Source organism: Amblyomma americanum, chromosome 1, assembly GCF_052857255.1.
Source record: "Amblyomma americanum isolate KBUSLIRL-KWMA chromosome 1, ASM5285725v1, whole genome shotgun sequence".
Lineage (NCBI taxonomy): Eukaryota > Metazoa > Arthropoda > Arachnida > Ixodida > Ixodidae > Amblyomma > Amblyomma americanum.
Window position 1 is genome coordinate 141939955 of NC_135497.1, and position 26914 is coordinate 141966868.

General features: G+C 47.6%; 1 protein-coding gene across 1 annotated transcript; it reads right to left on the bottom strand.

Moving 5' to 3' along the window:
• Positions 1–9671: 9671 nt before the first annotated feature.
• On the bottom strand, positions 9672–26309 carry LOC144136268 (tubulin beta chain-like). Its single transcript, XM_077668482.1, has 4 exons — positions 26226–26309; positions 12345–12544; positions 11629–12065; positions 9672–9855 (listed from the first exon to the last, which is right to left on the bottom strand). Exons 1-4 carry the CDS (start codon positions 26307–26309, stop codon positions 9674–9676), a joined length of 903 nt encoding a protein of 300 aa, XP_077524608.1. The 3' UTR covers positions 9672–9673.
• Positions 26310–26914: the final 605 nt, after the last annotated feature.

Consider the following 26914-nt stretch of genomic DNA (forward strand, 5'->3'; position numbering starts at 1 on the left):
TAAGCACGAAAAGGAAAGAGTACGGCGTTTGTACCCGTGCCGTGTGGAGTGCGTTCCTCGTTATTCGGGTTATGAGAGCGGAGTAGTTAAATGGGGAGTTGAAAAGACGGTGCGGTGTTGCTAGGGCTGAGGACGTGTCCCTTTCCTGCCTAGCTGCTGCTGCAGAGCCAAACGCCTTTAGCTGCACGGAGTAAATTGGACCACCCAGGGTTCTTTAACATACACTGACATCGCACAGCACATGGGTCTTTTCCATTTCGCATCCACCGAAACGCGGCCGTCGCGGCTGGAATTGAACCTGCGTCCTCGATTCCAACAGCCGATCGCACTAACCACTGAGCCACCACGGCGGGGTTTCAAATTCGCCATCATTTACGTTACTCGCTTGCCCAGTATTGCCCCCTCGCGGACGAGAATCTACAGGTGCCGAGAACACGCGCAAGTCAAGCAAGAGCATTTCGTTAATGAGGGCAAGCTAAAGCAAAAAAAAAAGAAAATTCAGCCAATCGCTGAATGGTACCTGCGCCATCACGTCACCTCTGCCGCAAGAAACGATCGAGAGAAATAAGCTATCGGCATGCCTTTTTGTTTTTGTTCTTTTGGCGCGAAAAACGTTTAAACATGGATAAATGCTTAGAAGAGAACACAAGGTGCGAGACGCCTATCATCTCCAAATTCACATAAGCATACAGTGGTAGAGGTGCGGTCTAGTTGGCTCTTCATATCTTAAAACGGCGAAAAGGACGCGGACAATGACAAAAGTGGACGCATACTGCTGAGTTTGTGTCCACTCCTGTCATTGTCCGCGTCCGTTGCGCTGTTTTCAGATAAGCAGACACATGTATCCAACAAAGGCGGCCGTGCCTGACGGCTGTTGCGTCGCATGCACACATGTTGCGACAGTTCGCAGGTCATGGCGTCCGTGGCCTTAGTGCGCGCGAACAATGTTACGGTGATCCCTGATACAGCATATAGATTTGCCGTTTAAAATGTCGAGGACGAATTCCGCTGACATTCACAAGTTCCCGCCAAGAAATGAACGAAACCGTACGCGTGTGACCATATTCCGGCCACGGGTGCATCGGCCTAGGAAGTTTTGCAACAGGTGGTACGTTTACATGCACCTCATTTCTTGCACCTCATTTCAGAACTGCCTCCAGTCACATCCAGTCCAATTTTAACAAAGTTGGCTGCGAGTAATCCAAATAAAAGGGATCGGACTCCTGGTGGAAGGAAGTCAGAAATGAAACAAATATTTACGTATAAAAACGAGATGAGGACGTCCCCAAAAAGTGCACTCATTGGTTTCGCGAAATCGGAGTTCCTGTTCAAAAATCGCAGTGAGGGCCTGGTAGCATACAGCATATGCCCCGTATACACAGGACGTACTGGGTTCGAATGTCAGCACCGCCGGTGATTCAACAGTTTTTTAATGGTCACAAAAGCATCTTTCGACCAGATGCTCGGCTTCTTCAGGCCGCCACCGGGTTTCTGATAATACCGTCACTTCGAGGGGTAAATCAATTACTGCACGTTTTTTGGTAGCTATTGGCAGCTGCAGCTCGTTCCACGCATTTCCTATTGGTTGTATATTTCTACAACCTCTGGCGAGCGGTGAGGATCCTACTGTTGCGGCGTTCCCAAACACTGCAGATCATCACCTCTGCAGATAATTCGTGCCCCGCGGTCCAGAACGACACCTCGGAAATTTCCCAAAACTAACACTGGCGCCAAACACCATACGGAACTTCTGTGTAATGGCGAGGGCCCACATCGTCAGCGCAGGCGAGAACACGAACCGCGTTTGCTCGTTTTTACGGCCGCGATGGGCATCTAGCCCTATGCGTGCCCACGAATAGCCGTGCGAGTGGCTCCGGAACTCCCGACGGAGGCTGCAGAGGAAAATTGAAACCATATGCGCGAAGGCAATGCCCTGGCTCGCTCTTGTGCGAGAGGGTCGCGCGGCGGCACGAGAAGGTGATTTTTACGGCTACCGGAAGTGTGCCCATGACGTCGTGGCTGCCGTGGCTCCAGCGAATGAGAGTGTGTGGTGGCCTGGCGACGTCATGGTACAGTGACGTCTTTGTTCCACGACTTTAGTTCAAAAATTGGTCATTGCGAGTACACCAATCGGCCCGCGAATTTTGAAAAACACGGTTTTTAAAAGTTCATAATAAATTGCTGGCTCAGTTCTGAAGACTCATACTTGGTGTGAATGCTTCTTAGCACCATTTCTAAGCATTGAAAACATTTACAAGTGACTTTTTATTCATTGCATAGTCCCTTTAATGCCTTCATACAATATCAGGCGACTGGGTAGCGAGGTGGATCTACAATAAACGTTTTTCCTAGAACTCTCGTCCGGGAAACTTTTGTTCCCAGTAGTAAACTGGTAACCAAAAAGTTAACTTTAGTAAGTAAAAAAATTACAGTGATATTTTTTGCAGCTAGCGCATGCTAACATAGAGTGTTGGACCAGGCTTGTGGCGTGCGAGAAAAAAGCATACTTTTTGACGTGCCCATTCAAGCATGTCACAAGGTCGCCAAACTCTGGCAGCGATTCGATAACCAGTTGTTGAACAACATTTCTCTGGTTTTTGTGTTGGAGAAACATTGTGGCATTCTCTGGTTGTAATAGCTTTTTTTACAATTACCCCGGTGTGCATCACGACAGTGACGACACATGCACTTGGGAATTCCAGCCTGCCTCGATTCAAGCTAGATATCAAAGAGTGAACATCGGCATCATCATGTTCTGTTGTTTCGCAGTCCATAACAAGCTGCTCTCGGCAGAAATCGCAGTTCAGGGCTTTCATTACAGAATGAGCACAAAAGCACCTACATAGCCAAACACAGGCGCGCGTGAACTCAAACTGTTCAGACCTTCTGTAAACTCAGCAATTTTGAAGGAATGTGCAGCACTTGACAAACAACCGACCTCATCGTCGCTGAAGTCACCGGCGCACATCACAGGAAGCGTGCCTTGGAGGCGAATTCTGCCTTCGCACTCGTGAAGCTGTCGGATGCTGATGTGGTAGTTACCGCCAGCCATTTGTCTGTACTGAAGAAACCTCTTCTCTAGGCCGTCTGTTTGCACTTTTCCGAGTAGCACGTACTTAAAACCGAGCTCATAGACGCAATACTTTGAGAATTCAAGTAGAGCATATGCTGAATGCCACAGAGCATTAAAGGTTTCCTTTGTGGCGTGCAATTGTCGTGTTTATAAAATTTCCATACGTCAAGCCAGATTTTGAAGGCTTTCAAAAAGGATAGCTTGGGGTCATCATTCAACGATGAAATTGGCTGTTCGTATACATCGCGATAGTGATAGCCCTTGTGTGGCATCTTCACATTAACTACCATCCATCAATGAATAATTATTCTGATGAAGTTGGCAGTTTCTTTCGCACGTGAAAGTACAGGAAAATCGCAGTGCATGTCGAAGGCTTCAGCCACAAAGATGTTGAAAACCTGTAAGGCTAGTTTAACATTTTGCCTTTGTAAATTGCTTGGGTTTAAAGCCTTCGAAGGCAGCCTATAACTGTACTTCAAGAGCTGAGAAGATTCAAGTTTGTGAAGCTTTCTGAGATCCTTGAATGATGCCCACTGTATAATGTCAGGGTGGACGGAATTGTCAGTGAGGTTAAACATAGGAAAATAAAAGTTGGCTTTAGGATTTCTTTAGTTAAGCCAATTATTTCTAGCACACTTTAACAGTTACACAGCGTCAATGATGTAAAACATGGGTCGCGTTGCATCGTCTAGATGTGGGTAAATAATCCTCACCTTATGCGGCATCGTAAAGTCCATAAATGGCTGAGCGTGAATCTCGTCTGCCATTAAAGTAACAGCACTCTCATGCGATTTCAATTTATTAAACCTCTGGCCAATGTATTTAAGAAAATTCTGATCACCTGATTCGTTATCAGGTGATAGGTGGAAAGAGGAGCAGATGTTTCTAATGGTACTCGGATGCGGCAAAGTCAAACAACCAGAGCCCCTCAAAAACTTGTATGCATGAGGAGATATAGTATGCAGATGCAAGCAAGCACCATTGAGATGAATACTGCAGTCACTCTCAAGCAACAACACTTGTTCCCTCAGAAGTTTAACAGAGTCCTTTCTGTTTTTGCGGACGCTTTCCTTAATCTTTTCCATGAGGTTTACTATCAGGTCAGTAAGGCCATCAGATGAACCTTTGTCGTCAGAAATCTGCTGTAGCTTATTTAATATGTCAAGTAGGACATTGATGTCACCGATTTCGTCAGGCACGACAAAATCTCCTAAACGTTTCACTGAGTTGCCGTGAAAACACGCCGTGATACGAAGATATGCGAAAACAGTAACAGAACACTGTAGGACCAGCGCACTCTCATTTGCAATATTCAAGAACATGCTACAGTTTGGGTGATTAATAATAGTCCATTCAACCGGGACACACTTGACGTTTAAGCGCTCCATCATTTCATGCAGAGATGAAAATTTGCACTGCATTTGTTCTTGTCGATAGCAGGCTGCTGACACTTCAATAGCACGAGCAAGACATTTGCCTCCCGGCGCATTTCTTCGGCATCTGGGGAGCTCCTTGCTGGCACGGCATCTTTCTTTGACAGGTACGAGGGACAGCCAGGGAATTAGGATGGCACTGACCCAAGACGCAGGTGTGGCACTTTTAGAGGGACTTCGAACACCTTTCCTGTCCGGGGATTGGTGTACGATGAGGTATGTTCAAGGCAGGATGCATGGAAGTGTAAGGCGCACACCTGTTTTACAATAGCAAAAGTGCGACGCACCACATTACCAATGCAGTACAATCTAATATCGAGGTAAAGCTTAATTTTTGTCATGGCTCCCTTAAATACTGTTCATTTGTGGCAACAGTAGAGAAAATGACTTCGTACCTTGTTGTTGGCAGTAGGCACAAAATCCTTTCGGGGAATCGCACTGAGCCACTTGTAAAGCTGTTCATCCTTTGGCAAAGGAAACACTTGAACCTTGTTCCCCGTCTTGTAGTTGCTTGAGCACATAGGTACACAATACTTGTTATTCATGTCGAAGCCCGTATGTCGCAGAACGGGCGCAAGGAAAACAGCACTGAAGCGACCACGAGGCGACTGGCTCGACGAACTAGCTGCGTGTAACAAGAGGGGAAAAATGAGCCGGGAGGCGACGGGACGGAAAGGCCGGTATGGAGAACCGGAGGCAGCCGCAGGCAATGGCAATGCCCAGGTAGGACGGTGGGTGCTGACGTCGCTAGAGAGGGCACAGGCCTTGAAAAGTTTAGGAGGCGTTGGCATAGGTGCGTCGCTCGCATGAAGGTGCTTCACCAGCTTAGTGTCTCGTCTATAGTTGTCGCTGGAGTATTAATGTAGAAATTGCACTGATTAAATCAAACAAAAGAAACTAATCACAACGGAAACAACCGGACATGAGCTTCTGACGGCCACAAAGGTCAGGTACCACATGGTGCTACTGCGTCACGGATTGTTTCAACACCGCATCGTTCTAGTCATTTCCAGATCGGTGTCTCACAAGCTCTTATGCTGCTGATTACGTCTTTCATGGCGCCGACAAGAATGACTGACTGCGACAGAATCACGCCAAACAGCTAGCCCACTTGGGCATGTGCCACACTAGCAGCGTTAAGAAAATCTTTTCGCACGAACACCTGTTTGACTACTCAGTGTTCCCATGCTTGCCTGCAGTGCAAACCTCACTTAAGAACAAGGACTATAAGGTTTCGCGTGGCTACAGTGTCTGCAGTATCGTGCTCTGCGGTGAAGAGGCGTTAAGAGACGACGCAACTTACGGCCCGAGAGCTCAACTAAAAAAATTTTTTCCTCGCTTTAAACAAAAATTACCTCGATAAAAACTTCAGAAATGGAAGGCAATAAGCTGTTTTACGTAATCCGCTATTGTTTGTATTTTTACTTGGACCACCTCAGGGCGAAATTAACGAGTGTTTTGGCTCGAAATTCACTTTTTGTAACTAGATTTTTTCCTTCTGCATCCGCAGTCTCATCACCTGTAAAATTTATTATAGGTACTGGACATCTACAGGAACAAAACGGCTATTCCAGAATTTCCGACAGAAAGTTCTTATTTAAAACAAAAAATATCAAAAATGACACATTTTCATACTTTTTTCGATTAAAAAAAATATTTATGCCGTGTAAAGCAGCATGCTCCCAATTGTATCGAAAGACAGAATCTGTGCAAATGTCAATGAAAAAGTTTTTGGAGTGTTTTCTAAATATTTGCTTATTTAGCAGTGCCTGTTTTCTCATTTTTTCTGAATATTCAATCTTCCCTCACTTCACGAATAAATTTTTTAGGCAAAAATGCTTCAGGCTTTCATTACGCACATTACGATGTTTCCACGAATTTTTTGAACAAATTGGAGATGGTCGAGCGCAACGCCTGGGATGTTTGGCGTGGAATGATCCAGGTAGAACTATGTGAGTATGACGTCAGGGGACGAAAAGGCGGCATAGTTTCGGTTTCTCGAATCTAAGAAGGCGGCCATTAAAATTGGTTGTGCCCTCCCATGTATATTTTGAACCCATTGGAAGGCCAGTTGGAGCGTCCAATTGTAATGCCGGCCCACACAAAACAAATTGTTTGCTTCCAATCGGAAAATATCCCATTATTTACTTGGAACCAATTGCAAGCTTCAAATGGAATAGGAGGGGCATTCCAACTGGAACACTTATAGAAAGGTTAACCGCTGGCTTCCTAATCAAGTGGCAGCTCCAAGTAGGCCGCAGGCGAGCATGCATGACACACAAACCATAGGCATAAACGTAGCGGCAGTTCCTGTCCCTATGGTTTGTCTGTCTGTCTGTGTTGCCAGCAAGAAAAAAGGAAAGTGCACAGGCCTGCTCACTGGCTCAAGCCGAGCCACAATCGCTACCACGTGCAGATAGTAGGAGAGTTGAAAGATGGGATAGAAAGACAGGATAGTAAAGACGCGTTGAAGACAAGGCCGATTGCGGAGGTAGTGCAATATACCGGGCCAACCGGTGGCGGAAGTGAAGCAGACTTCAAACTCTCCGCCACATTTCCAAAAATAAGTCCAATTGGATCCGTACCAGATATTCTTGCATGTGGCCCACTTAGAGCTAATATAAACGAAAACGTAGCATATGGACGGCCCCCCAGTATACTCTGTTAAACCACTTAGAGCTGCCACTCATAAAGAGGATCAGTTCGGCCTGATGCTGCATGCGACGCACATTTTCAGCGCTCGATTTGTGAATTGTGGTTCGTACACGAGCGATGAGGGACGCCGTAGTGGAGGGCTTCGGATTTTAGACCACATGGGATTCCTTAACATACAACGACATCGCACAGCACACGGGCGTTTTTTTATTTCGCCTACATCGAAATGCGGCCGCCACGGACGGGATCGAACCCAGGACCTTGGGATCAGGTGCTGAACGCCAAAGCCACTGTAACGGGTCACTTTATTTGTGTTCGTAAATAAAATATTACAGTCGAACCTGGATTATGAAACTCGAAGGGGTTCACGAAATAGTTGATAAACCGGTATATCGATAATTCATTGTAGGAAAAATGGCGATAGGTAAGCTTATCTATGACCTAGAAGCAAGAATGCAATGCATCCATTCTTGTGACACGGTGCCTGGCTGACGACGATCTTCTGCCTGGTCAGGTCCGTTGACCGCAACGAGGTGTCCTAGTCCTCCCAGGTTCGGAGAGGCACCAGCCCGGCGGGGGGAGGGGACGCCGGGCATGACGGGAGGATGTGTGCAAGGGTGGCCTTGGGGCGGGAGCACAAGGTGCATATGGGGGTACCGGCTTAAATTTATAGAGATGGGCTGGTGTAAGTAGCGTGTGCGTCTGCAGGGGACGCCAGACTGATTTCTTTGCGGTAGTAAGGGATGGGTGGGGTGGCGGGAGATGAGGGCGCTCAGCGCGGGAGTTTGTGGTGAGCTCAGCAAACGAGTGCATACGCTCCTTCGAGAAATCCCCCACGAGGTCCGCCTGTGCCCGACTTCTAGACTCTCGGGCTAAGGAGTCGGCGGCCTCGTTGCTGGGATTTCCCAAGTGCGCAAGCATTCAGATGAGCTCAGCGCGTTAGAATAGGGGGGGGGGGTGCACCAGGGATGGTGCAGGGTGGTGAACCCTGTTCCTGGCATAGTTTAGAATGGCTGTTTTTGACTCACTGATGATGTAACCGACATTTGTGTATGCCAGAGCAATAGCGGTCTTCTCGGCTCCCTCAGGGGTGGTGCCTGAAGGAAGCTCGAAAGTTAGGGAGGCTATGTGGGGGTTGCGGACAACCGCAGTGGCTCCATGCTCATCGCAGGTGGCATCCACCCAAACGCATCCCCATACCATTTATGTCGCGCTGCCTCGCGCGCCTTTCTCCGACCTTGATTACGGTGGGGGTGCATGTTCCTCGGTAATGGTTTGACATGGATCGAAGTGCAGATCTGGGTAGGGAGTGTTCTTAGTGATGTATTGTTTGCGGAGATAGTGATGCAGGCCTATTGCTGATTGAGTATGTGTCGTCCGGCAGCACCTAATCAAAGGTTCTGGGCTTGTATGTGGACCTCTCGAAGTTCTTGTAATGCTATGGACTCCGCGTTCGAGCAGTCTCTTAATTACAGGGAAGCTCACTTGTGGCGTGCACCGTAGCGGTGCCCTAGCGCATGCCATCCGCCTTGTTTGCGGGAGGTGCGGGATTCGACCCCCTGCCGCCGCGTACCCATCGGTCTGTAATGTTCCCCTGGCCTGGTGCTCAGATTCTGTGAGATGAGATGACTGGGAAATTGGTCTTGACCCTACCGCGTGTACGTCACCGCGAACACCCAATAGCCGTTCGAGCACGCTCCGCACAGGTGCTGGTGGAGTGTCTGCACCGTGGTGTAAGAATATTTTCTTACACCATGGTCTACACTCAATCGCGAAAGCGTTAACAGCTGCGCTGGTCAAACGCATTTATGAGAAAACAACCGTTGAAGCATTTAATCCAACTCTGTTCTGATGGTCCACCGGTACCGGGCGTGGATAGGGGTCACTCTTGGAGAGGGCGGTTGGGGGGGGGGGAAGGTCCGTTTGAACCATGCATTTCTTCGACTTTTTTTTTGTAAAACTAAATTGAGTTCAGCATGGTTTTCCTGTATAAAATTTCCTCTCGCTTTGAGGATTGGGGGCGAACATCCTCCACCCCCTCCCAATATCAGTATACGAGCACATGGTGCAACCACCGCGCTTCGTGCCGCACGTCGCGGAGATTTCACCTACGGTTAAATTGATGATCAGCTGCTAATTGTATATAACATGCAACGTCTCCGAGGCTTCTTTAAGCCGTCCTCGTTCGCGTTGGCAGCGCCAGCATACTTGCATTCGTTGTGGCGCTATGGAGCGCTGTCACCATCAGTAGCGGCGCCCTCTTTTTGCCAAGCAACAAGAACAGGAGCTTACACGCCTCCAAGTGATAGAACAGCCTTGCTCTCGCCGTTATTTCCAACTCATGCTGGGACTTTATTGCGAATATATATCGTTTCGTGTTGCGTCACACCAAACAATTTTTTTTTCTAATAAAACCAAATGCTCGCCATGGCCAGTAGCCTGGCTTCCCTAATATACATCGTTTATTTTATCGGAACTCTGCAAGCTAAATGGGAATTTCGGTAGCGGTGTCTCAGGCAGTGTCGGCGAGGGCGTCCTCGTCGTCGAACTCTCCCTCGTCGTCGGCTGTGGCCTCCTGGTACTGCTGGTACTCGGACACCAGGTCATTCATGTTGGACTCTGCTTCGGTGAATTCCATTTCGTCCATGCCTTCCCCAGTGTACCAGTGCAAGAAGGCCTTGCGGCGGAACATGGCTGCAAATTAAGACGGGCACCACGAATATTAGTTGTTTTTGTAGGCTTTCACGAATTGCAGCGGAACTTATACAGCTAGTTCAATTCTATCCGTCCGAATTATTTCCACCAAGTTTCCCAGCTGTTCGGATTTTTGTTTCTGCGCCACCCAGTCCAGCTTTCTCCGGCAAAAATTTTGAAAATTGGAAAATTGTAAGACACTGTTAAGGAAATATTGAAGGTAATGGTCCATTATTCTGATATGTAGCAAAATCTTCCTTTTAAAGTGTTTCCAGCGATCGCACCGGAACGCTTTTGAAGATAGCGAAAACGTGAATAGAAAAAAAACTAAGAGACTGCCTCGGGTGATCTGCGGATATATTGATTGTTTTAGTGAAATCTTGCATTATACGAGAAAACTGCGTTCATGAACGGCTTCCCGCTTAAAAATACTTTTGTCCATAATTCCTGAGTATCCGATTTCAAAAAGCTCCTTTCTCGATCATGAGGATCGGATTGAGCGATGGCGTCCAAAAATAGGCCTGCCTAAACTTGCAACAGAAGTGGAATAATCCAAGTTTTCTTTTGTATGCTGAGCGGCGGAGCGGATTAGCGTGAGGAGGGAGTGCTCACACACGCTCGCCATCTAAAGGGCGTAACTACATCCGACATTTGCTTTTAGTAAAAATCGATTTTCGGCTCTTTATGGGGTATGTAGATGTTTATCCGGCAACAAAATACGCATTATGTCGAGAAAATTGGATTTAAAAATTTTCCCGCTTCTCGATTCAAACTCGTGAGGTCAAGACAAGCGAAATTCGTGACCACCGCTTAGTGAATAGCGATGTAGACTAGCCTCAGGGATCCACGACCAAAAAACAAAAAAGGAAGAAAACTCTTCAAGCACTGTAGTTTGTTTGCAAAAACGGTCGGTGATGGCGACATCTGTATTTCATTTTTTGACCTTTACCTGGCTAGGGAAGGGGACGGACCTTTGTCCCCGTTTGGGTTGTCCACTGTTCGGGTTAGAGGTGCGCAGGGTTGAATGGGGGAAGTTCTAGAGATTGTGTAGGGTATCTAGGTCTGAGTAGAGTGACTCTAGGTCTGAGGTAGCTCACTCCCCACGGCACGGGAACAAATGCCCATCTCTTTCCCTTTCGCCTAGCCTTAGTGGTAGAAGCTCCGTTTTTTAGTGATAAAAGTGTCTTTCGCAATTAGAACGCTGCTACATTTCCATACAGGCCAACTTGAATTTGTCCTCAGAGTCTCTTTAAAGGTGGCCGCTTCGTTACCTCTTTATGAGTGATTTTTACGGGCACTGCTAAATTTGTAACGTCGGAAACATTACCCCTCCTTGATACACGGTCTGCACTTGGTGAACAGGGAAATGTCGCGCTTGTCATCTGAGATGTTTAATGAACGGGGTCGTTCCTTGCAGCTTGTGGTTTGTCAGTGAAATGCGCGTACAAAAGTTTTGCCGACACTGTTTGTGACGTCATTGTTGTCACAAAAGAACACCGCATCCAACACACCCCTGTTTTGGTTTAGGTTTTCTGCTTTTTGCTCTTTGATGATTGTTTTACTCACAGTTCTATTAACAACAGATTGCAACGAACAGAGAGGGCTTTAAGCAATATTACGGGAGCGCCACCTTAAGATTAAAAAAAAATAATAATCCCAAAGTTGCCCTTGAACGATGAAGTAGGCGCTCTATGCAACTGCAGATTGTACGTGTGAACTGCAGGCTGTGCTGTGAGTAGAATGTAATTCGAGCAATTCTGATAAATGACTGACCAGTGAATTGTTCTGAAATGCGCTTGAACAGCTCCTGAATGGCCGTGCTGTTCCCGATGAACGTCGCAGACATCTTGAGGCCACGGGGTGGGATGTCGCAGACGGCGGTCTTGACGTTGTTCGGGATCCACTCGACAAAGTAGCTCGAGTTCTTGTTCTGGACGTTAAGCATCTGTTCGTCGACCTCCTTCATGCTCATGCGGCTGCGGAAGATGGTGGCTACCGTCAGGTAGCGGCCGTGGCGGGGGTCGCAGGCGGCCATCATGTTCTTGGCGTCGAACATCTGCTGCGTCAGCTCTGGCACGGTCAGCGCCCTGTACTGTTGGCTGCCTCGGGACGTGAGTGGTGCGAAGCCAGGCATGAAGAAGTGCAGACGCGGGAAGGGCACCATGTTGACAGCCAGTTTGCGCAGGTCAGCGTTCAGCTGGCCGGGAAACCTGCGTGTGTATGGTTACTTAAGTTGCTTTAAGACTGTTTTTTTTTGCGTTAAGCACCGCGAACAAGGGCCTGCAGGCGCCGCGCCATTCATGTCCCCAATTGTGCTACGAAGTTATACACAACACAAGCTATTCCCTCTTCAGGTGTGGTGAAGTAGTTTGCAGGCCTAAGCGCCTGTGGCCATTGTGGGCATCGGTGCCACTCACTACAGCTTCGCATATAGAGATGTCGAGTGACAGTAATAGACTACGATCCCGGAGAAAAGAAAGCTTCGTCACCTGAGGCATGTTGTGACTCCGGACATTGTGACAGAAACCAGGTGGTTGAGGTCCCCGTATGTGGGAGTGGTGAGCTTCAGGGTTCGGAAGCAGATGTCGTATAGCGCCTCGTTGTCAATGCAGTAGGTTTCGTCGGTGTTCTCCACCAGCTGGTGCACGGACAGGGTGGCGTTGTAGGGCCCGACGACGGTGTCGGAGACCTGCAGTTTTGAATGCGCTTGAATTCGCACTTTCTGTCGACGTGGTGCAAAGCCTACCACATCTATGCACAAGAAAAATTTTCTGATTTTTAAGCACTGTGATTCTTCGATTTCTCGCTACCATTGTCGAGCATTAAAGGGACAAGAAATTATTTTGATGGTCAAATTCTAGGGCAGCGATCAGTAGAGGTGGCCTTTGTCAGTATTAATTCGAGTCAAATTCAAAAGCTCTGCGTGGACCCTACACACACCTCCTTCACGCCCCGACGTCATGCATATGCGGTGGCGCTGATGTCAGTAGCGCCTTTGGCACGGCAGGCAAAATAGGTTCCGCCTGCCCGTGCCCACCAGCTGCTGCAGCTGCTGGCGGGACTGCGCAACTGCATCATGCCCGCGCCTCGATATGTTTCTCGCTGATAGATACCGCATTAAGGAATGGGCCACGGTAGTAAAGCGCGAAGTCTGGGCCTCGATCGCCGCTTCCAGGCAATGTACTTCGTAGCTGGGGAGTTGCGTTCATTCTCCTGAACATCAGCATAGTACGCTTATAATTGCTTAAGGGGAAAAAAACACAAATGTCTGCGCACGTAATTATCACGTCGAGCCGTTTGGGTGTTCACAGGGCGCTGACAGGCTGAATCACCACCAAGGAATGCGGTCTTTTGTTAAAAGCAGATAATGTTTAAACGTGTGTGGAAGTTATACGATCATATAAAGCCGCGTTCATGGCACTTAATATTCACTTCAGGCCATTTCTTAATATGGCCGACATAATTACTTGGTCTGTGTAGAAAGAAGTCTGCTAAATTGTGTCGTTTTTGCACGGCCACGTTGGCATGTTTCTGTACGTGTGCTAAAAGCCAAGTGGTTTTTCACTGCATCATATGTCATAAGCTGTTTCATGAGGCGGTGCATGATCGCGAAGCTTGTTTGGAAAGAAGCAGCCGCGATCGCATTGCCCGAGTTGATGACGATGATGATGACCTCAGGCTTAATGGCACATACCCACGGCGGGGGATTGGCCAGGGTGCAATGCTGATACAAACGCACTCATGGCCAGGGAGTGGTGTAATTGGATAATTTTGTGACCTAGACTCGAATTTTGATTAAAAATCAATATTAAAAAAAACGGAAATGAAAAAGCAGGGAATTCTCATTCTAGCAGAGGAATCTACCTGATGCAATTATATATTCGTGAATAAAATCGCACACTGGTTTCAATGCATATCCCTTGGCGCTTGCCCCGAAGGAGAGGAGAATCGGAATAAATAGAGCAAGCCCCCGTCGAGCGAGGGGATCTCTAAGTAAGCTGTACGGCGAGAAGTTAACCGCAAAGAGGAAAAAGTGATCTATGGACTCAATTTCGCCAAAGACTCAGATAGGGTGGTCAGAAATATCCCTGATCGACATAAATAGAGATTTAGTCGCGGTATTCTGCAGCGCACTAGGGTCGTGGACACTTCACATTGCCTTGAACTGCACATCCGCGCACTCCAAGGAAATGCCAGGTGTTGAAAATTCGCTGCAGCAAGGAGAGGCTCATGGCTCAAGTACTGGAGACGCTGGCTGCAGTCAAGTAGACAGTATTAGGGGCGAACGGGACAATAGGTCCACCAAGGGCGGACTTTGCAAAAAAAAATCAACTCTCTCATCAGAAGCAATGCCACAGTGCCCAGGGACCCAGTGAAAGCGTACTTTTGTAATATGTGGTGGAACAAGAAATTGAAGGGAACGGCTCATAGGAGTATCTCTCGATTTTTCGAGCACTATCAAGACGGAAAGGCTGTCTGAAAGTATAACAACCTGAGAGATACTGCAGGGATTCCTTATTAAGGCCAACTCAATGGCCAGAAACTCGGCGACAAAAATAGGGGTATAGTCAGGAGCCCGAAATGAATAACTCTGTTCAAGAGCCCTTGAGTAAATGCCAATGGCTGCTTTTTCATTTTTCTGGGAGGCGTCTGTAAAAACGGCAGTATGGTTAGGGAAATTATCCAGACACTCCTTAATAAGCCCATTTAAAACATTTGCAGGCAGATTCTTAGCATTCCTTGGGAAGGTGTCGTCAAAGGGGACTACAGTATCAGCCCGGCGGTGGTTAACTGGTACTACAGAATTTATTGATACAGAAATTTTTGACAGCAGGGAATTAGTGAACACAACCTGAGGAAGCTTATACCTAGGCCAAAAATTACCAAAGAATAGAGATGGGTTCGTCGTAAATATAGGGTTAGCCAATTCAGGAACAGGCTCCAAAGACATTATCAGATCAGGTATCCGCGCCTCCAAGTACAGCGCAGCGTTAGCAACTGATTTAGGCAGACCTAAGCAAAGGCGCAGAGCGCGTCGCTCAATAACAAACCGGGGTTCAAGCTTGTACCTTGTGCACCCAGAAAAGAGAACAGAGCCAAATTCAAGTACACATGTCTTATACAGAAAGAGCAAAGTGTCCCGACGCATACCAAATTTTTTGTTGCTGATCCTCTCCAACCGGCCAAGGGCACGCTCACCTTTAAAGCACAATGCTTCTAATCAAGTAGGGCATAAGCATCCGCGCGCGAGCACCTATCGCGCTGAATAATGTCCAAGACACACTGTTCATCTTTGGGGAGGTGGGATCGTCAGCTGCGAGATCAGACTTAGAAGTGCAGACGTCTGAAGCATGAGCACCGCCGCAAACGCGGCAGCGCGTTGCCGACTTGCAAGATTTGCCACTCTGACCAAAACGCCAGCAGTTCTTACATTGTAATGGACGGGGCTGCAGTGGGTCAACACGGTAGACAATGGGCCAGACTTTGATTTCCAATCGGCAAGAGGAGCCCGCAAAAGTTGCTATAACAGACTCAGTTGGAATACGAGAGCCTCCAGCCTCTGTTGCAGCGGTAAACTGAGAGGATGCCCACACCGGCATCATGGAAGTCCAAGAATTTCTTCTGGCGTAGCGGAGGGATACACACCGCGGATTATTCCTTTTACGCAGGCGAGTTGCTCGGGAATAAACGCTTTCACCGGGAGTGAGGCAAAAGAGGTGCACTGCAGCAAGTCTGCAACACAATCCAAATCAGGTGATTTGCACAGAATTCTTCTTTTGGCAAATGGTCGAACCTCGGAAATCTCAAGATATCGAATGGTCGCTGCCTTCAGCTGCTCCTGGATCATATGAGAGTTTTTGATCTTAATTAAACCATCTCCTACAGGGACCAGAGCCACAGGGATTCGCTTGGCAAAAAGAATTTAGGCAAACTGGCGAACCAGGCTACCGGACCTGTGCCCGAGGAAGACATAGCCATGTCCGTAAGCCTAAGAAACATGAAGCCTACATCCAAAAGGGAAAAAACCTCGCCAAATCCCCCACTCGCGGAACGGCCTCACCAGGAGTTTACAGGATCAGCAGCACCAAGACACGCTTCAGCAGCGAGGCCAGATGAAGCGGGAGGCGACATAGAACAGCCGTAGAACAGCGTCGGGTCGTATCAGCACAATGGACACTAAGGGCCGTTGTTGTTGTTGCCTTCGTGACATGGCACATACCCACGACGGGGGATTGGCCAGGGTTCAGTGGGGAGACCCCATAGAACAGGGTAAATGGTGCCAAGCTATTTTGCCTTGGGTGAAATTTACGAGTGATTAAAAAGAAAAGAAGGGCCCTTTCTTCTTCTTTGCCGAGTTGTTGTTGTTGTTGTTGTTGTTGTTGTTAGCCTCTCAAAAGATGGCACATACCCACACTGGGGGATCGGCCAAGAATCGGGTAGCTATTCACCTGAACGCAGTTAACAAAAAGAAAAAGCACGTGGGAGCATATCACCGGTGAATTTTTCGTCATGAACAGAAAAGGGATGAGTGTTTTGATTTTAAAATTTTAAGAATAATAATAAAGAGAGTGATTAAATATTAATGATTTAGTCAAAATGTAATAATTGATAGAAAAGAAAAGGTTGGAACACATAGCAAGGCAGTCGGTGAGATTCTATCAGGAAATTTTGAACAGCGGTGCAAACAGATCTGTGGCTGAACCCAAATGTGGTGGCGCCAAATGATAGAAAGAGCGGGCTGCTCAAACTAAGGCCAAGATGCTGCAAGGGCTCCTCCAGCAACCTTTTTCTCAGTGAGTTGAATCGGCGACAATACAGCCAAAAATGTTCAATAGATTCTGGCTCACGGCAAAATGCACAAAGGGGAGAGAGCGCCAAACCCGACTTGTGTAAATAGAAATTTAGAGGGGGGATGCGGCAGCGTAGCCTCGTCAGTGATACTTCAAGCTGCCGAGAGCAACAAATTTTCCTGTTCCAATAATATTTAAGGTGCTCATAATCCACCGATGTTAAAAGTGATGTGTCTTGCGTGCTTAAAAACGCACGTCGCCGAAATCTAGATGCTGTAATGTAGGCTGTAGCCGGGATGATTGGCAACACGGGGCCGCTGAGGGAAGCCTTTGCGAGATTATCAGCAATCTCATTTACTGTCACACTGCTGTGGCCGGGAACCCATACTAAATGAACAAGGCTCAAATGCGGAGGAAGTAGGGATAAGAAAGTTGATAAAATGGGACCGTCAACCTGTGCAGCGAGAGACGAACACAAAGATAAAGAATCAGTAATTACTGCAACTGCTGTAATAGAGGGGTCTAGCTTGCGTAGAGCAAGTACAACTGCTAGAAACTCTGCTTGAAAAATAGGGGTGAAATCTGGAAGGCGCAGAGAAAAGGACCAGCCTAAATGCGAGCAAAATATTCCCACACCTGCTTTTTCATTGCATTGCGATGCATCAGTGGCTATTGCTATATCTGTTGGTAGGGTCCTCAGATGATCTTCTAGAAGACCATTTATAATACTCGGTGGCAAAAGTTTTGCATTTTTTGGGAATATGTCGTCGAAAACAATGTGGATAGTGGGCCCATTCCGAAGCGCAGGAAGGATATCATAAATGTTTACATCTAAAGGCTGAAGTAATCTTTGCACAAACACTACCTGAGGGGAATTGAAACGAGACCAGGGGACACCAAAAAAGGAGGTCGGCTGAGAACAGAAAATGCTTTGGGAACGGTGGAAATGGGATTCATAGATCCTGAGGTAAGTTTGCACAGTTAAAAATTGAAATCGTGATAAGAGAGACGGAATGCGGGCTTCAAGGTACAGCACATTGATAGCCACAAATTTTGGAAGGCCGAGGCACATGCGAAGTGCTTCCCTCTCTAACAGGACGAGAGGGCGAAGTTTATATGTAGCCGAGCCTGAAAACAACACTGATCCAAATTCTAAAATTGGCCTGACATACATTATGTAGATCATTAATAGCGCATCTCTGCGCATGCCGTACCGGTGATGACATAATCTCCGTAACATGCCCACGGCACGAGCCCCTTTCGCCGCGACATGGTCAATGTGAGGTCGCCAGGTGAGTTTGTTGTCATAAATGACCCCTAGGTATTTTAGGGATTGAACCTGCGGTATTATTTTTAACTGGCAAGTGAGAGATACCACTACAGGAGTGAATAGAGGGAAAACAAGAGTGGCGCACTTGCCAACATTTAACTTCAGGTGTAATGCGCTCAACCAGTGCTCAAGTGTATTCAAATATGACTGCAACAGACCATACAGAGAATGTATATCCGGCGCAGCAGCAAAAAACGCAATGTCGTCCGCATAGACGTAAGTGCGTACATGGCGGTGGAGAGGAATTGAGCTTAACAGAATATTAAAGAGCACAGGAGAAAGAACAGCTCCTTGCGGTACACCTCGCGTTTGTCTATACCTCTCTGAATGAACACCATTATGGACGCAAAAGAATTCCCTGTTATGAAGAAATGCAGATATCCATGCAACTATATAATCTGGAAATTGAAGAGACTGTAGCCTATGTATCAGGATGGAGTGTTCTACACTGTCGTAAGCTTTGGCGACATCTAACGTAACCAAAGCCGCGACCAGGCGTTGACGACGAGCAAGGAGAATTCTGCTCTCAAGATCAGCATGTACATTCCATATCGAACACCGTGGCCGGAATCCGAGTTGGCACGGGCTGAGTATACTTTTGCGGTCCACAATGGCTGACACCCGAATTAGTAACAACCTTTCTATCAACTTTACCACGTTTGATGTTAAAGAAATTGGCCTAATATTATCCAATTCATAGCCTCCACCCTGATTTTTAAGTAAAGGGATCACCTTGGACAGCTTCCACTCAGAAGGTATCCAAGCGTGTTTGAGAGAGTAGTTTATTAGGTGCAATAAGGAGTTGGGAGACTCTTCAAATAGAATCTTGAGCATCTTTGTGGTAACACCATCAGGGCCAGGAGCAGCAGCTGGATATCTCTGGACAACTTGTGAAAGCTCTGATAGATTTACTTGTGAGGAATTATCATTTTGTACGACTGGTGCAAACAACAATGGTCGCATAGGTAGTAAAGACGAGAACCGCTTTTGCAAGCTTGTGGCTATTAATTCAACCGCCTGGATAGCTTCTACAGGTGACATAACCAATGACTGACAATTATGAGAGGACAAGAGATGTTTCCTAGACCGTAGAAAACCGAATAGTGCACGTCGGTTGCCCGCCTTTGAAAGATAATCGAAGTGTTCTGAGTCATATTTTTCCTTTGCGCGAGAAACTGTGCGTTTAAAGGTGGCTGCAATAAATTTATAATCACTCCAGTTATTCGGACATTGGTTATGAAGAAGCTTTTTCCATGCTGCCTTCCTCCGCCTGTAATCTCTTGTACAGTCCGCATTCCACCAGTTAGAAGAATTCCCTTTTGTTGGCCTCACCAGGAACTCCGACTTTTTACGGCTTTCCTCAATAGCCAGACACATGCTTGCTGACTGGTGGACCTCGGCGATGTTAGACACTGGAGCAAGGGGAGAGCGCAACGCCGTCTGAAATCTGTCATAATTTACATGTGACCGCAACTGGGAAGGCGCCGGAGTAACACGACATATGATATCAAAATGAATAGGTATATGATCACTTGAAGTGCCGCTATCAATTGTCGACCAATTCGTTACGCCAATTCCAGGACTAATGAACGTGAGATCTAAAACAGATTGAGTGTGTGAGCGTAGATAAGTGGCCGATCCTGAATTTAAGCACATCAGGTTGTGATCAGATACCCAGTCCCAAAGGCGCTTGCCGCATGAATTAGTCCTAAAACCCCAAGACACATGGTGAGAATTGAAGTCCCCAGCCACGAGAACTGGGTTTTTACAGTTTAAGAGTAAAAAATCCAGAGGTCTAACATCCTGGACTCCATTGGGGAAATAACAATTTGCTATTGAAAATGGAGAGCACCCAGGAAGTACAAAGTCTATTGCCAAAATCTCACAGTCAGGAGACATTTGTTGAAAAGATACCACAGCCCTGTGGCAAAATTTTGAAGAGACTAAAGTTAGTAAACCCCCGCCTCTTGACTGGCGGTCTAGGCGAAATGACCGGTAATTTTTTATATGAAAATGTTTGTCGGTTGAAAGCCACGTTTCTTGCAGAATTATGACATCAGGATTAAGCTGAGTAGAAAGGCAGTGTAAATCTGTGGAAGCTGAAAGAATCGAACGACAGTTCCACTGCAGAACTCGCAACGACGCTATGGTTGCGAAAGTCTAGCAGCAGCAACTGCCTGCTCCAAAATGGTATCCTTGGGTTTAGTGCCAAGCTGCTTCTTCTTTGATTTTGGCTGGGTGCCCTGAGAAGACAACGAATGAGACATGGGGGACCCACTGCGCTTAAGAAGCCGCGCATCAGGCTCCACCATCTCGGAATCATACATTATATCAACATCCCTCGAAGTACCCGAGGTAGGTACAGCGGAAGTGACAGAAGTTTGTTCCTGGGGTTGTGATGCTACTGGAATTTGAGACCGGATAAGAGGAGAGGGAATTGTTGTCGAAAGAGGTGCCAAACTAGCCTGCACGGCATGTGTAATCTGAGCCGCTAGAACATTTGTAAAGCACTCTGACACACTTGCGACAATCTTTTCTACCATTTTAGACATCGAAGCCTCCACAGCAGCCGCAATTGCCTGGGACAGCGTTGAGTCTAGCATGACACCTTGCCGAGCGGTCACACCGGCATAACCTCGTGCACGTTCTTTGACCTCTGAAATAGCGTCACGGCGCGAACAGCGTTTCCTGTTAATTATTTCCAGAATTTGAATTTCCTGAGCTCGAGAGGGACAATTTGAGTAGTTTGCAGAGTGCGCACCACCGCAAAGGCAACACTTCTCATTCTTCTCAGTGCAGGTGCCTGTTGAATGACCATCCCTACAGTTGCAACACCTCAAGTTGGATTTGCAACCGCCAGCGCTATGTCCATAGCGCCAGCAGTTGTTACACTGCAGAGGCCGAGATGATAATGGGTCTACTCGAAAAATTAGAGGCCATGCCTTGATTTCAGATGGGCAGGAAGTGCCGGCAAAGGTAGCAATCACTGATTCAGTGGGCATCCGCACGTTGTTTACATCCCGGCTACAGCGGTGCACAGCAACAACACCTGCAGCCGACAGAAGCTCAAGAGTCTCTGCTGGAGACAGGGAAGAGTCTACACCTCGTACAATACCTTTCGTGCACGCCAAATGAGAAGGGATGAAAGAACTTACCCGAAGGGAGGCAAAGGATGAGGATTTTAGTAAATCTCTTACACAGGCGAGGTCTGGCGATCTGCACAGAATGCCACCGCGTCCAAACTGGCGAACCTCTGAGATTGACTCATAATGAGAAGTCGTCGACTGGAGAGCAGCCCGAACAGCACCAGGGTTGTTCATCCTGATAGCACCACCATCCCTAGGCACCAGCGCGACAGGGATACTGCCGACACCACTGCGCAAAAAAGCTTCCAACGGTAGGAGATCAGTTGACAGAGAAGCCTACCAGAGGGAACTCCCCTGGCCGGGAGACTGGGTGGACATAGTCCGGACTTACTGCCTTACCGCGCAAAGACGCAGAGAGAAAATGCCACAATCAGCCACCCGAAACTTAGCCGATCGTTCCCAGCAGAGCAGAGCCGTCGGGGCAGCGATGAACAGGACGAACGCGTCGAGACAGAGCTCTTAGGAGGAACCCCGGGGATGTCTCACTTCGTAGCACCGGTACAGCGCCCGGTGTCTTTGGTGGCCGGCGGCGATCGAGTCTTCAGCGAGGGCCCTGCGCGTGCTTTGGGAGCCTGTCAATGCTCCTATATCGTCAATGCTTCTATATCTTCTTCCTCGTTTCTTCTTCCTCGTTTCCAGTTGCAGCGTGCTTTTGTCTTCGTTTTTGCTATCGCATGACAACGGCCTCCAAAGTATCTCATAAAGCTAGCGCAAATAGATGAGAGCACACGAAGCTGCGTCCAGCACACGTAGTTGCAGGCGAGTGGAATTTTTCGGCTTGAGCCCCTGCGTCTTTCAATCAGACTCCTGCGTTGCTAGGGAAATGTTTCGGTTTGGTTTGGTTTGGTTTATGGAGTTTTAACTTTCCAAAGTGACCCAGGCTATGAGGGACGCCGTAGTGGAGCACCCCGGAAATTTCGACCACCTGGGGTTCTTTAACATACACTGACATCGCACAGTACACGGGCCTCTAGAATTTCGCCTCCATCGAAATTCGACCGCCGCCGCGGCCGAGGTCCAACCCACGTCTTTGGGGTTAGCAGCCGAGCGCCATAACCACTGAGCCACCGCGGCGGCTATGCAAACGTTTCATTTAGGGGGTACACTAACAGAAACTGTCGGGTGAAACAATGCAGCGAGATTGAGAGGAGACGCGGAAATTGAAAGTATTTTCGTTATTTATGCATGAGATGTAACCAAATTTGGCTCAACTGTGAACTTTTTATGCTAATTTCAGTGCTGTGCTTTATTTTCAGCTGGCTGGTACAGATGTTGGGTTATTATAATTAACACCGTCGTCAAGTCATCGAGTGTGGAATAATTAAGTAGAAAGTGCGCAAATTTTTTATGCCAGCATGTTCACAAAGCCCTGCTTTGTGTGATGACGCTACTGTTCTTTTTTTTATGCAAAGTACGTATGCAAACAAAAGTTAAACTCTAGCATGCATATTTACGTGGACACATTTCTTAGAAAAATAACTTCAACATGCTACTGCATGTGTACAAAAAATTGTCAGATTTATTACACTACTCAATCTCTCAGGACCGCAGTGGTTCAGTGGTTATGGCGCTCAGCTGGTGACCCCAAAGACGCGGGTTCGATCCCAGCCGCCGCGGTCGAATTTCGATGGAGGCGAAATTCTAGAGGTCCGTGTACTGCGCGATGTCAGCGCACGTTAAATAAGCCCAGGGGGTCGAAATTTCTGGAGCCCTTCACTACGGCGTCTCTCATAGCCTGAGTTGCTTTGGGACGTTAAACCTTCATAAACAAAACCATAAATAAATCAACGTCTCAGGATTCATTCGCAGCAAATAGAATCATTCTATTTTTATTCGTTACGAAATTACGAAGGGATGAGTGATGCCAATCGTAGAAAACGTGAAAGCTGAGAAAACCAACCTTAAAGTTTATTCTCTCGTTTGCTTCGTTCACCCTCGTAGCCTTTTCTTTTGGTCAAAGAAATGCGGCACTGCAATCAATGGAACCTCTGATCTTCTGATCATTCCGCTTCCAAGTGATACTAAGATAGTGGTGCACCGTCGTCGGAAACCCGTGGAATTCGCGATGCGCCGAGGCCACCAGAAGAGCGATTCGCTCAATCTTCGACGCCCACACATCAAAAAGGCGTAATTTTCTAAATTTCTACTGCACAAAAAATTGCGATCAGTTTGGCCATTTTAATAAGGTGACAAATCGGCCTCGTTGGTGCATGATCTTGTGGCGAAAAGCAGCGCTTACACGCGACAGAGGAGACTGGAGACACGACGCTGTCCCCACTTGCCTCGCTGCGCGGCACGTGTGTCAAGTGACGGTGAGCGCACGTCTGCTCCGCCGAAACAACGCCAGAGCTTCTCCTCACTGCTATCCCGAAGTGGAATTATTCCGGCTAGTACAGAGCGTCAAAAAGTGATTATTTTATTCCACGTTTAGCGTAGAAATCAACGGCAGCAACGCTTTCTGTTTGCAACTGATCATATATACAACACACAGTGCCAAACAATATCTCTGAATAGGCCGTACGTGGTCAACGCGAGCCTGTGCACTTCGAGAAATTACGAAGTTCAAAGCATCAACAGCATCAACCACTTGGTGATTCGCAGAAACCGACAACGCGCCTACAAGCCTACCGCGAGCCCGCTAGCGACTGCAGTGACACCTTGTTTGTTTGCAAACATGCAGCAGGTCTGCGGGAATACGGTGGCCGCAGCTGGCAAAAGACAGGGTTAATAGGAGAGACATGGGAGAGGCCTTTGCCCTGCAGTGGGCCTAGTCAGGCTTATGGTGATGATGATGGTGCAGCATGTCTATAATTTACAATTTCTATTTAAATCGCTGCTCGCACTGACTCGCAGTCTGCTAGGGCGACAGCTCACCTCGCATTCTTTGCCTTAGCACACTATACTTAGCCGCTCCTACCCCAAAGATGTCAGTGGGCAGCCTGACGCCCACTGCCCATTGGGCATGCTCAGGTGGCGTGGGCGGGATTGCGCAGCCCCGACCTGTTTTCTGTTAGCACGAAAGCAATCATAGCCAACCCCTAACGATTTCGACGATGTCTCACGCGGAGAAAATGAAGCCTCAGCCAGACTTAGTAAGGAAATGGGTGTGCATGGCAATGAAGCTCAATTCTGGGGATGGTCCTGCAGGGTAAGGACAGCAACACATGGTATGGCACATGATGGTGTATATTGTATATGGGGGTTTAACGTCCCAAAGCGACTCAGGCTATGAGGGACGCCGTAGTGAAGGGCTCCGAAGATTTCGACCACCTCGGGTTCTTTAACGTGCACTGGCATCGCACAGTACACGGGCCTCTAGAATTTCTCCTCCATCGAAATTCGACCGCCGCGGCCGGGATCGAACCCGCGTCTTTCGGGCCAGCAGTCGAGCGCCATAACCACTTAGCCACCACGGCGGCCCTGATATGGCACATGAAGAATGTCCCAAACATGGTTAGGACGCCCGAAATTTGCCCTTCGAATGACCTTGACCGAATTCGACTGCCGGTGAATCTGGCTGTTCTCAGGTGAAAGACAGGCTTCACCTCGTCTCGAAATGGAATTGGCCCACCTCCAAAATTAGAGTTGGCCCACCCCCTAAAATTTGAAAATTGACCTATGTTCGGGACCGACATGCGACACCCCCAGAATGGGTTTGGCCCACCCTCAAAATTTGGGAGGCCCACCATGCTTTCGCGCACAATTTCGTGCTTAGCAATGATAAACCGCTAGCCATTTTTTTTTTCGGCACGTCGTTGTGTAAGAGTTGAGGGAAGATAAGAAGCATCATTTTTAATCGCCGATATCTTCGGTGTTAAAGGGCTGTAGACACCAAAAATTTGCTCGCATGTTTTATGCTTTCAAATGATGCTTTAGACATTAGAATACATGTATCGCCGCGTTGTTTTCGCCTACGACCGATAAATAATATATAATTGAATTTCTTCTTTCATGCTGTTTCGGTTTCATCAACCGAACGATGGCTGTGACGTGTAGTTGGACTTGGAGTATCGTGAGGCAGGAAAAAAACGGCAGTATGACTGCTGATACGTCGTTTGTTTTTATTCCAGCTCTTGAAGCAGGCTTGTTTAAGCGTTACAGTGAATTAAAACTACGTGCCAGCGTTTATATTGCAGTTTTTTTCGTGCCTCACATGACCTAAAGTCGAACTAGATGCCAAAACCATCGTTCGGTTGATGAAACCGAAACAGCATGAGGGAAGGAATTCAGTAATCAGTGATTTAGCGGTTGTATGCGAATACCAGACGATGATCCGCATGTATTATAATGCCTTAAGCATCATATGGAAGAATAAAACGCGCAACTAAATTTACATGTCTGTAGTCTTTTAATGAAGCTAGCTTATAATTTTTTTGCTGTTCGGTGACGAGTGATGGAATAGCGATCGCTCGTGCGCTTTTCCTAACCTCAGTATATACCATTTCATGGTCCCTTTAAGGTCACAGCCGTCGTGCGCTTGCACTCTGCAGCTGTTTTCGCGCCATTCGTTTGGCAGCAGCGGTGGGTGACGAAAAGTCTCGCACCTTCACGCGCGAGTGCGGTGTTCGATACCACCGTAGTAGGTAGACATCAAGAAAGCAAGCTCGCTGAGGTCACCACATGCGGACGTGGTGAAGCCTTCATATCTGACGGCAGTTTAATAATAATAATAATAATAATAATAATAATAATAATAATAATAATAATAATAATAATAATAATAATAATAATAATAATAATAATAATAATAATAATAATAATAATAATAATAATAATAATAATAATAATAATAATAATAATTGGTTTTTGGGGGGGAAAGGAAATGGCGCAGTATCTGTCTCATATATCGTTGGGCACCTGAACCGCGCAGTAAGGGAAGGGATAAATGAGGGAGTGAAAGAAGAAAGGAAGAGAGAGGGGCCGTAGTGGAAGGCTCCGGAATAATTTCGACCACCTGGGGATCTTTAACGTGCACTGACATCGCACAGTGCACGGGCGGCTTAGCGTTTTTCCTCCACAAAAGTTTGCGTCTCGCTGGTATTGATGCTGTCCTGGCTTAAGACACGTGCCGGCGGCGCGGAAGCTGTCACGACGAATGCTCACCTTCGGGGAGGGCATGACGCTGAAAGTGTTCATGATGCGGTCCGGGTACTCCTCCCGGATCTTCGAGATTAGCAGCGTGCCCATGCCGGAGCCGGTGCCTCCGCCCAGGGAATGGGCCAGCTGGAAGCCCTGCCGGCAGTCGCAGCTCTCTGCCTCCTTGCGCACCACGTCCAGCACGGAGTCCACCAACTCGGCGCCCTCAGTGTAGTGGCCCTTGGCTCAGTTGTTGCCGGCGCCGCTCTGGCCTGCGAAAGTTACCGCGCATATGTACGCCACCTGCATATCCCCGCGCTGCTGGGAGCCGCTGTTTTGAGCCAATAAGCTTTGACCAAAAAGGTAGCCGCTAAGGCGCTTTGCGCTGAAACCTTTCCTGTTTCTACGCGAATTTTTCTTCAGTCGCATGATAGTGAAGCGGTCTTCAGACCAAATTCGCCGACCTTATAAAATAACTTTTCATATTTCAAGATGGAAACTCAGCGCTCAGGAACGTATGTCAGGCGCATAGGGCAGCAAGCTTCGTGTTGCAATGGTCGCCTCAGTTGCTGTTCACTTGTATTTTGTACGCAGCGAATTTGCCACCGAAAGAGTGGAAACAGCCAAGATTATACAGCCGACTATGAATGCCGATTCTGAGCACAGGTACGAGCAAATCGAGTTACCTTTGTTAACCCTAAGCTGTGGCTGGACCT

Coding starts and splice junctions, on each gene's coding strand:
- LOC144136268 (XM_077668482.1), bottom strand. CDS start 26,309: ATGGGCACGCTGCTAATCTCGAAGATCCGGGAGGAGTACCCGGACCGC. Junction 12,545..26,225: donor GCGTCATGCCCTCCCCGAAG/GTGAGCATTCGT, acceptor TCAAAACTGCAG/GTCTCCGACACCGTCGTCGG. Junction 12,066..12,344: donor GGAGTCACAACATGCCTCAG/GTGACGAAGCTT, acceptor ATACACACGCAG/GTTTCCCGGCCAGCTGAACG.